Source organism: Anoplophora glabripennis, unplaced genomic scaffold (assembly GCF_000390285.2).
Source record: "Anoplophora glabripennis isolate ALB-LARVAE unplaced genomic scaffold, Agla_2.0 scaffold264, whole genome shotgun sequence".
Classification (NCBI taxonomy): Eukaryota; Metazoa; Arthropoda; class Insecta; order Coleoptera; family Cerambycidae; genus Anoplophora; species Anoplophora glabripennis.
In genome coordinates this window covers 124557-135093 of record NW_019416520.1, presented here as the reverse complement: position 1 = coordinate 135093, position 10537 = coordinate 124557, and the positions used below count along the sequence as shown (strand labels likewise).

The window sequence follows — 10537 nt, the reverse complement described above, 5'->3', positions numbered from 1 at the left end:
TTAGCTTTTTTATATACTCATCCACTGTTGACCTACTGGGACGAAAAGATGGTTCATCTTTAGAAGTTGACAATAATGACTGGTAACCACTTCCAGGAAAGTTAATTTGTTGGTAATTATTCCGTACTACTTTTTACGACGTCTGCGGCACTTATTTTATTTTGTTTTGCTCTTCTGTCACAGACTTTTCAAAAACAGTCTTTTTCAGAAAAAGCCCCTTTAAATTATATTATAGACTTTTTTTACTTTAGAAACACCGATTTGTTTTAAACTTATTTAAGGTGACGAATTTCGTGTTTATCTACATATTCATTTTAAAGGTTAATTTAAAATTACCGCCACGTAACGGTACCATTACTGTCTGGTCACTCCTAGTGGAAGTACTTTCTAAAAGAGATACCTGTCTCTGCGATGGCTGTCGGCTTCACCTGGCCTACTGCGTTCAGTAGACACCGTGCGATTCGCCATAGCGCCGGAGCGAGTATGGCGGTTATATTTTACGTACCAATATGACAGAAACGGGATTCATACCAGTGTTTACTTTAATGACTATATTTGTCTTTCCTATGGTAATTAAATAGTGAACCGGAATACAAATTTTGTTGAAGGTGCGTCGGTCGGAGACTGCAGTGATAGGTTACGACAGAAAACTAATATGTTTATTAGAAATTGTTTCTGCAGATTAATGTTTGTTATTGTGCACAGTTCGTAGAAAATAGACCAGTGGGATTTAAAATGGGAAGGATTATCTGTTCCGTACTGCTTTCTTTTTGCTGGATCTTCGTAGAAGGTATGTGGAGAAAGCATATCATTAATATAAAATATTTATTGCAAAACTGCAGCGGCACCAAACGTGTATCATTACTTTCTCTTCAATTTCGGTTTAGAATTCGTTTTGTGGTGGCCGTTTTTCAAATAATTTCTAAATAGATACACACAATTTATATGTAGGTATTTAATAATGATTTTTATTTACCCATACAATTTATCGAATCGTTTTTCTATCTTTTAAAACTATGTGTCCCAGTTTTATGTTCTCATATTGTTGTTCCAGTTCACTTATTAGTCCTATTCACTGAGTTTAGTGCTGATTCATATTTATTTTTATTATTTATATGCGTCTAAAGCAAGATTGTCTGTATTTATCAAGTGAGTTCATCACACTACACTACTTCTCACGGCTACCTTACTGCGTAATAATTATTTTCTTACAACTTCTTATAGAGGAATAAGGAGTAGGTACCCGATTTCTTGCGTACCTACAAGTTGAATACATAGATACATTTATTATAAGTAAAGTCATACTTTTTTAACTTTTTACTTACTCTATGAATATTGCGAAATAAGTGGATCATTTGATCATATACAAGAAACAAAAGTACTATTTTTTCCTAAAACGACTCCTAAGATATGGTCCTCCAAAGATGGAATGGAAAATACCGTTTTTACTCAACTACTTAAGAACAGTTGAGGGGTAAAATTTTTAAACTTGGTACAGTTTGGTTATGAAACGGTAGATACCTACTTGTAAATTTTAGCAAAATCTAACTAGAATGTCAAAATTTACACAACTTAGTATGTATGTGCCTAACTCTGTCGTGGTTTTAGTAAATGTTACATTCTACGAACAAATCTATAAAACAAAATTCTTATATCGAATCAAATAATTTTCCTTTTAACAGCACATCAGACCTCTTTTAATTTTGACGTGACTGGTTAACTTCAATCAAATTTTACATGTAGGAAGCTGCTATTGAAAGTGAACTGTTTCAAATTTGAAGTCTACATATTCTACCATTCTTAAGTAATTAATCAAATATTTTGTTCCTCGTCCAATGTTTGAAAAATAATTACTTTCGTTTTTTTTTGTTTGTTTCAACGAGAAATATTAGCCATGAAAGTTTGTTATAACGTCGCTGTTACACAAACTAATGAAAATGGCAAGAAACACATTGAATTTAGAAAAATTACCTTACTTACAACTTAAACAATTACTAAAAATATTATAAGTGAATGATGATCAAGTGTCGATTAATATTAAAAAAAAACTAAAATTAAAAAAATTGTAATTCCAAAATACATGTATGTTTTTTTCGCTTGCAAACCTCAGATCTCAAATAGAAATTCTCAATTACAGTCGTACATATTATAGATGAGCAAAGGAATTACAAGATAATTATAATTTACATATTTTGTCATCTTCTGTATCCGACGNGGTCCGTCGCGCGGACGACCGGAAACGCGGAAAATTCGAGGGGAAAACGCGGGAAAGCCCGCACCGGATCACCCCTAAGCAACGCGGCGAGAACGACGGGTCGCTTCGCGACCCGAATCTCGCGGCTGCGCCGCTCGCCGAGGGAGCCTTTGATATGGGAACGCGGCCCTTTTTCGGGGGCGGGCGTGCGAGCGAGAGTGCCCCCCACGTTTTAATATATATGATTGATTTTAGTGTGACGTCATATGTCATATTGTGAGACAACTCACAATTGTCATAGTTGAAATTGTACAGATCGAATCTGACCCTTGTTTAGTATTTACATAGATTATATAGAAATAAAGAACTTCAAATTAACTTATTTTTACAAGGATTTAGAAGTATTTAAGAACAGCCAACAAGTGTTTCGTAAAATAGATACACTAATGTGCTTAAAACAAAAAAAGACGATATAAAAGAATATTCTTAAATTTAAATAAAGTAAAAATTTAACATTAACCGTGTTACGCCTAATGCGTATGTTCAGGAAGAATAGCCTAATACGCAGGTGAAATCTTGTTGATTTGTCGTCGCTGTCATCATTAGCGTGTTTTCTTTCGTTTGTTTAATCTTGGCATTTTCTAGTTCTACCAAGTATTATTATTGTATTTCTTGTGCTGTGCTGTGTCGGTCTATTTATCTTTTTTTCTTCAAGTGTTTATTACAGACGTACTTTTAAGCAGAACCAAACTTTTCTTGCGTGGCTACTTCGCTTTCATGAAATTATCTTTAATGCGCATGCTTAGTACCATGGATATAATTTTAATTTATTAATTACTATAAAAGTCAATATTGTTCCTATAAATTTAAATATATACGTTCTATAACTCGTTTAGTTTGTCACTTGGGGTTTTAAACTTCTTAAATATTTCTAATATTGCCAGAATATTGCTATATTTAAGGCCATTACAAAGAAGACATTTTTTTAACACTTTAAGGTCGAAAATCGCTTTATTAAAAATACTGAGAAATTCTTCATGACAATGTGTACTATGGGGTTGCCTATTATTTGACGTATGTGACGTCAGTACTAAAAAGGTTTATTACGATAGACTTTTATAGTGTGACATGACGTCCAGATTTAAGCAACCCGCAATAAATTGTCATAATTGAAATTGTATAGACCGAATCTGACACTAAGTGTGTACTATTTAAATAGGTACTATAAAAATAAACAATTTCAAATTAATTTATTTTACAAGAATTTAGAAGTATTTAAGAACAACCAACACTTTTTTTGGTAAAATAGATACACTAATGTGCAAACTTACAAAAAATTATATAAAAGAATATTCCTAAGTTTAAAGAAAGTAAAAATTTAACATCAGCCGTGTTATTCCTAATGCGCATGCTCGGAAGGGATAGCCTCATACCCAGGTGAGATCTTGTTGATATGTCATCGCTGTTATCATTGACACATTTTTATCTTGGCATTTTCTAGTTCTGTATCAGTGTGTTTATCGAGTGTTGTTTTCTTCAAGTGGTTTATTATAGACGTACGCTCAATCTTAACCAAACTTTTCTTGAATGATATCCTGTTGCGAGGCGACTTCGCTTACATTGAAATATTTTTTTATGCGCGTGCTCAGTAACATTGATATAATTTTAACTTATTAATTGCTATTGTGGGTACACATGCCGCAAGTGACCCGTTTTAAGTACAACGTCAATAGCGCCATCCTGACGCCCGGATGCACCAGGGTTCCCGGAAGACGACCCCGGCAGATTGGCGCCAAGGACCAGGTACTTCTGCTAGTGACTCTACACCAAAGGGGACTCTCCAGCAAACACTCGATCCGACAACACGCCTTTTTTCACAGGCTTAGTTTTTCAATAAAAATAGTTTATTTATACCGTTGAGAGAGCGTTTTATTTTTGCGGTACAGCGAAAGCAACCCTCACTATAAAAGTCAATATTGTTCTATAAATTTAAATATACAAATTCTATAATTTTTTTAGTTTTTCATTTGAGGTTTCAAACTTCTTAAATATTTCTAATATTGCCAGAATATCGCGATAACAACGAAGACATTTTTTTGGCACTTATGTCCAAGGTACATAATGTCGAAAATCGATCTAGTAAAAATATTGGGAAATTCTTCATGATAAAGTGCACTATGGGGTTGCTTATTATTTGGCGTATCTGACGTCACTACTAAAAAGGTATATTACTTAAACGTATTTACCGTCTGGTAGAGTCCAAACTGCGTAAGATCTTAAATTCACTGAAAATAATTTCACTCATAAATAATCTTGGAATTTCCACTATGTTATTATTACCATGTAACTTTTTTTAGTTAATATTTAATGCCCATGGAAAATGTTCGTTTTATGACGCCTTCAGATTAGCCATAGTTTTTCTAGCTATGAGTTTGACTTTGATGAAAATGATAAAAAATAATTTGATCTCTCCATCTATTTAAAAAATATTTTCAGTAAAATTAATATTCTGCATTTTTATTTGCTTGTTATATGTATGTATGTCGGAGGGGTGGTGGAATTGTCTTCTACAACGGCACTTAGGCCTTATTAGGCCCCTTGTACACCCTCCTTCATTACTCGAGTACTTTTCTTCAATTTACTACACGGATGGCTTGGTGGCAAAGTCTCGTACAGTTTATGTATGATAGCATGGTCTTGAGTTACAGAGATTTCTTGCTTGTCATAATAAATATCTTCAGAATTGTGAATTAGAGAAATAATTAAATTATAATATCCTTTACATATTGGGCATCTTGTAAAAATATTCAGTAATTCATAAAAGTATTCTGTGGGGTGTGATAAGTTTATGGTACTTACCGTACGCGATTTTCTGTATATTCAACAGGCGTGTAAAGTTCATCAAATATAATGATAAACATAAGAATTAAAATCATGCTTTTTTTCTTTATTTTGAATGTATTGTCAGCTCGTAAACTCTCTTACACCCCGGAGCAAACTTGTATAACTGGCACAGTGAAGAGATATATTTTCTAAATTGCATAGATTTTCTTAAACCCTCGCCAAAAGACTACAAAATCATTGAAAATTATGCATAAAAACGCCCTCCTTAAGGAATTATGTAAATCCATTTTTAATAGTGACTGACTCCTAATGATACAAAAAATAAGTATTTATCAATGATGTTAATTATTAACTAATTGTATCTGAGTATAGATTGTGTTTTGTCTTAAATTACTCTGTTCTCTTTTTTTCCGACTTTCACTTAATAATATGATAATCTACAGCTTGATAAGCGTATAGTTGTCTTTCGCTTCTTACAATTATTAATAGAAGAGAAAGTTGCTATATGCTTCTGTTTACATTAACACCAGGATTCGAGGCACTTGATTTCGCAAAACGCCAACCAGGATATCCATATTTGTTTAATTCAAAGTCACCTTTTTAATCTTTGTAGTCGCATAATAAATAACTTGTACATACATTTAAATAACTGCTATATTTCATATAATTATGTATCCAGTAAGGTAAGTAAGCAATTAGCTTCAATTTATAGAATGACTAATTATCTATTTCAAACAACTTTTTGAAGAAAATTATATTAATAAATACTTCTTTTTATTCATTCTAACGGCAGTTATTTGTTTAAATTTCTATCGTGTAATCCTAGAGTAAATGATGGTGACACCTAGCTTTTACATATATTTACAATTTCTCGCTGCACTCCAACCATAAATATACTTTTCGCGGAGGTGATTCTGTTTCTTAATATAGTCAGGCTCATATGCTTAAACGTGATATACATAAATACACTTTATTTATTAAACGGCATTGCTAATGATTTAGTAAACCCATAGGTATTTACTTATTAAAAACTGGAGACAGTGTGCAGGGTGATGTGTCTATAGAAGGCAAATAGCACAAGCATATTTGTAAATATTTGAGTCATATCCAGTTCGCACCATTACCATACAATATTTAACTGTAAATTGTATTAACAATATGTAAACAATGACAATTATATTTCTGTGTAGGTCTCAATGGTTTATAAATAAATTTTCAATATCTGAATAATATTGGTTATAATTATTAATCATTCGAGATCGGAAATGTTAGAGATTATTTAAATGTAGGTAAACAAGGGACTCTTACAAATACAATTTTGTAAAAAAAAATCAAAAAGGTCAGTTCAAAGATGATTTAAAAATACACTTCTACACGGCACTGGAAACTGGTTTTTATAATTATTTTTAGTTGTGTAGTAATGTTAACGCAAATTAAAACAATAATAACAACCCATCCTTTCGAATAAAGATACTTATTTGTTTTCTTAGATGTGCAATCTGGAATAAACGTAAGTATGTATGTCTGCAAAATATTTAAGTAGGGGCGATATTCTGGAATTCTACTGTAACCTCACCTGTACAACAAGGTCCCATGCTTGACTCTCTTTTGTTTGGTGACGTCACTAATTATGGTGGGTACTTTAAAATTGTAACATATAGAAGTTGACAGCGTAGTTATTAACTTAATTTAATAATTACAGAAACTCTAGTTCGGTCAAAATAGACATTTCAAATAACGAAAATTCCGACAGAGCTAAATTTTGGTGGAGACCTTGGGTACACCATTAGAAATAAAGTGTCAAAAGTCCCCATCGATCCCATGTGTGCTAAAAAAGTCATTCGGAGTCAAAGGTGAAAATTTGAGGTTTCTTGGATTTTTTTTTAAAACGTTTATCAAAAAAGTAGTCTCGACAAAAATTATAGATCTTAAAATTATCTACAAAAATGGTCCCTAAGAATCACAATTCCTGAGATAACGCGATTCTAATAGTTGAAGGAGTCACGTTCTACATGATATGCACACATTTCCACACCACCTGTGAGGTAGTGTATTTTGGCGCGTTTTAACGTGGTTTCCCCGGTAAGCCTACCCCAGGAACCGTTATGACGGAATATTCAGGGACAATACTCTTTTAAATGCATGATGATTATTGACATTGGTTATTGACTTTAACTGCAGTTCTGATTTCTTTTGATATTTTAATATGATTCATACTCTTCAAAATCGACTTCAACAGTCATATCTTCTTCGATTTGTTCTTCTTCTTCTTGCTGGATGTTCATAAATTGTTCAAATGAAGATGAATCAGCTGTTTCTTCATCGAAATCACATGAATCTTCGTCTGTTGTATTCAGTTGGACATTTGAGCAAGACTGGCTTTGGCAATTAGTACACGCTGGAGAACACAATAACCCTACTCTTCTACAGCCACATTTAGTACTACAACCTTTTTTGCAATTGCAAAAAATAGTATTTAGGAGTTTTTCCGGAGCAGGTGGGAGTAAAGTTTGAATCGGTTCCTAAGTATTATCTGTTAATTTCGAACCCCAGTCTTCTGGGTTCAGTTGATTGTCTAGCCATTTCTGAACTTGATAGTATACTGGATACAAGTGTTGATTACCAGAAGCCGATGTTGGAGGAAGACAAGATAGTCGTACTTGTTTTTTGTTTCGTGTATTTTTTACAAAAGTTTTTACAATAGAGTAGCCAGATGTTATTCAAGGCCATGTGGGTAGACGGGATTGACTAAGGGATTGTATATTCTCAGTATAGTATAGTTTATACATATAAGAGACAGAAATAGGCATTTTTACTTGTATTAAGTGCCTGACTATGTATATACGTGGCATATAATATATGCCACGTATATTCATGTGCATATCCTGTAGAACGTGACTCTTTCAACTTTTAGAATCGCGATATCTCAGGAATGATGATTCTTAGAAAAAAAAGTATAAGGACCATTTTTGTAGATAATTTTAAAACCTATAATTTTTGTCAGGACTACTTTTTTGATAAAACTTACCGTTTTCGAGAATAAATCCAAAAAATCTCTAATTTTGACCTTTGACCCCGAATAACTTTTTTAGCATACATGGGATCGACGTGGACTTTTGACACTTTATTTCTAATGGTGTACCTAAGGTCTCCACCAAAATTTAGCTCTGTCGGAACTTTCGTTATTTAACCACTATTTTTATGACTAATTTAACCGGACTACTGTTTTAAGATTAAATGTGTTCTAAAACATGATTTTAAATTATTCTATGTATATCTAATACGTGTTAAATCTAAAACTTCGCGTAATTTTGGTGGATAAAATCGGGTTGTAAATTAGAGAATGGACGGAGTTTTATTTATGTAGTGCTGGTTTATTTGGATAAACGCGGGCCCGCGTTTGTGTGTGGGTATGCATTGCACCTCTTGTGTACCTTTGTGTCTAGTCCATGTTTTTAATGTCCCCGTGGATCAAGATTTAAGTAAGTTGTAGGTGTCTGAAATCCCGCGCCAGAGAATAGTGTTTGCCATTTACATTTCGGCGAACATTAAATTAACATTAAAATTGAATTAATCCTCACCCAGTTTCCTAATTGTCGTAAATAGGTATTTATTAAAACCATACATAGCTGTAAAAGTAGAAATAAGAAACTTTTAGAAATTCAACCTCAGTCAGCTTAAGCCCTAAAGTTATGTGAACGATTATTATCTATCTAAAAAATATATTCATTATAAGTTCGCTGAATTTATTGCAGTTTTTTATTCTCCCAAAATTCCTGAAAGTTGGGATACTAGTCACGATGTCACGATATCACAATGTTTAAAGTACTTAATGTTATCCCCGACAGGTTATTACTTATGAAGTTGTTATAAACTCACAATTAAAGATACAACCTTCTCGTAGGTATAATATATTAAAAACATCTTTTATTTCAAATAATTAAAATCATAGTACGAAACTTGTAGAAGCTATAAATAGAGGGACACTAAATACTGGAAAATTTAAAACTAATACTTGATAATATTAATATTGAAAGTGATACAATATCTTTACTGTCCGAACAATTAAAATTATATACTTCTTCTAAAGAAAGGCACTGATACTCTTACTCTACTAAAGTGATAATTTTGGTTTAATTTATTTTTACGATGTGGTCCGTATGTTTGTAAGTTTTTAAAACATGTATGTTTCAAGAAACTACTTTAAGTGTTACCCAGTAAATTATTGTGTTTACTATGTATCTTATATCACTCTTATTCTTAATTTTTAATATGCCCATCACATACATACCTCAACATTTCATTGCTTACCTAGCGGCATGCATCTTAACACTGAAGTGACGCCTATATACGCACGAATTACAAAGACTTTGTTAATCGAGATGATAATGGTTTAGATCAAACAAACTTTCGAGACATTTATAAGATACTCTTTAAATTTTGAAACCGTGTTTCTGGAAAACCGCTGGTTTTAAACCCCTCACTAACATTATTATGCCCAAATTATCCAAGGAACAGTGTTTTGAAATTATTACATGAATTTAGAAAACACTGTCTCTGTATATTGTTAAGTGGCTCTGGTATTTATATATAAAAATTGAAGCCTGGTGTAATTTGAACGATTTATATCTAAATGCTAAGAAATGCAATATTATTAGCTTTACAAAGAAGAAATCACCTTATTGTTATAGTTACTTAATTAATAACATCAAAGTTAATCGTTTGACTAAAATTAAAGACTTGGGAGTGATCTTCGATCAGGAATTATCTTTTTCATGTCATATCGTGTCCAAGGTCGATGATGCAATGAAGGCTTACGGTTTTATACTTCGCAACTGTAAATCGTTTACTAATGTCGCGTCGCTCATTATTTTGTATTTTTCGTACGTTAGAAATAAACTAGAATAATGCTCTACTGTTTGGAATCCATTCTATTTATGCCATAAAGAGTTACTTGAAAAGCCACAAAGAAATTTTCTCAAATATTTATGTTTTAAGATAGATAATGCTTATCCTGAAAGAGGTACACCATATAGTCAACTGCCTGATAGATTTGGATTTCAAAGTTTAGATTTGAGGAGAAAATTAAACTCTTTTCTCTATAAGTTATTAAATGGTCAAATTGATTGTTCTGAGCTGCTGAGTAAATTTGATTTTCATGTTCCTAGGCATAATTCTAGAAATACTGATACTTTTTATTGTTTGCGAAGAAGAACTAATCTTTTATTTAAGTCACCTATATATAATATGTGCAACTTATTTAATATGGTGTCGCATCTCTGTGATTTAAATCATACCATCTTAAAGTCTATTTTATTAATCCTTTCAGGTACTGTAGATGAAGATTTCTGTTAGTTAGTTATATAAGTTGTTCCCTTTGTTTTTTTTTCCTATTTATTAGTCATTATTACTTTACCTATTGTTCTATATGTAATTGTCCTATTATTGGTCTTGACTGTTGGGCAATAAAGCATTATTATTATTATTATTATTATTATT

General features: G+C 32.2%; 1 protein-coding gene across 1 annotated transcript in view; it reads left to right on the top strand.

Moving 5' to 3' along the window:
- Positions 1–462: 462 nt before the first annotated feature.
- The window catches only part of LOC108905147 (tyrosine kinase receptor Cad96Ca-like), a gene marked incomplete at its 3' end in the record, with an annotated part of 129818 nt that continues 119743 nt past the window's right edge, over positions 463–10537 (top strand). The window contains exon 1 of the mRNA XM_018707925.2: positions 463–790. Coding sequence (XP_018563441.2) covers positions 736–790 — 55 coding nt within the window. The remainder of the gene's footprint in view (positions 791–10537) is intronic.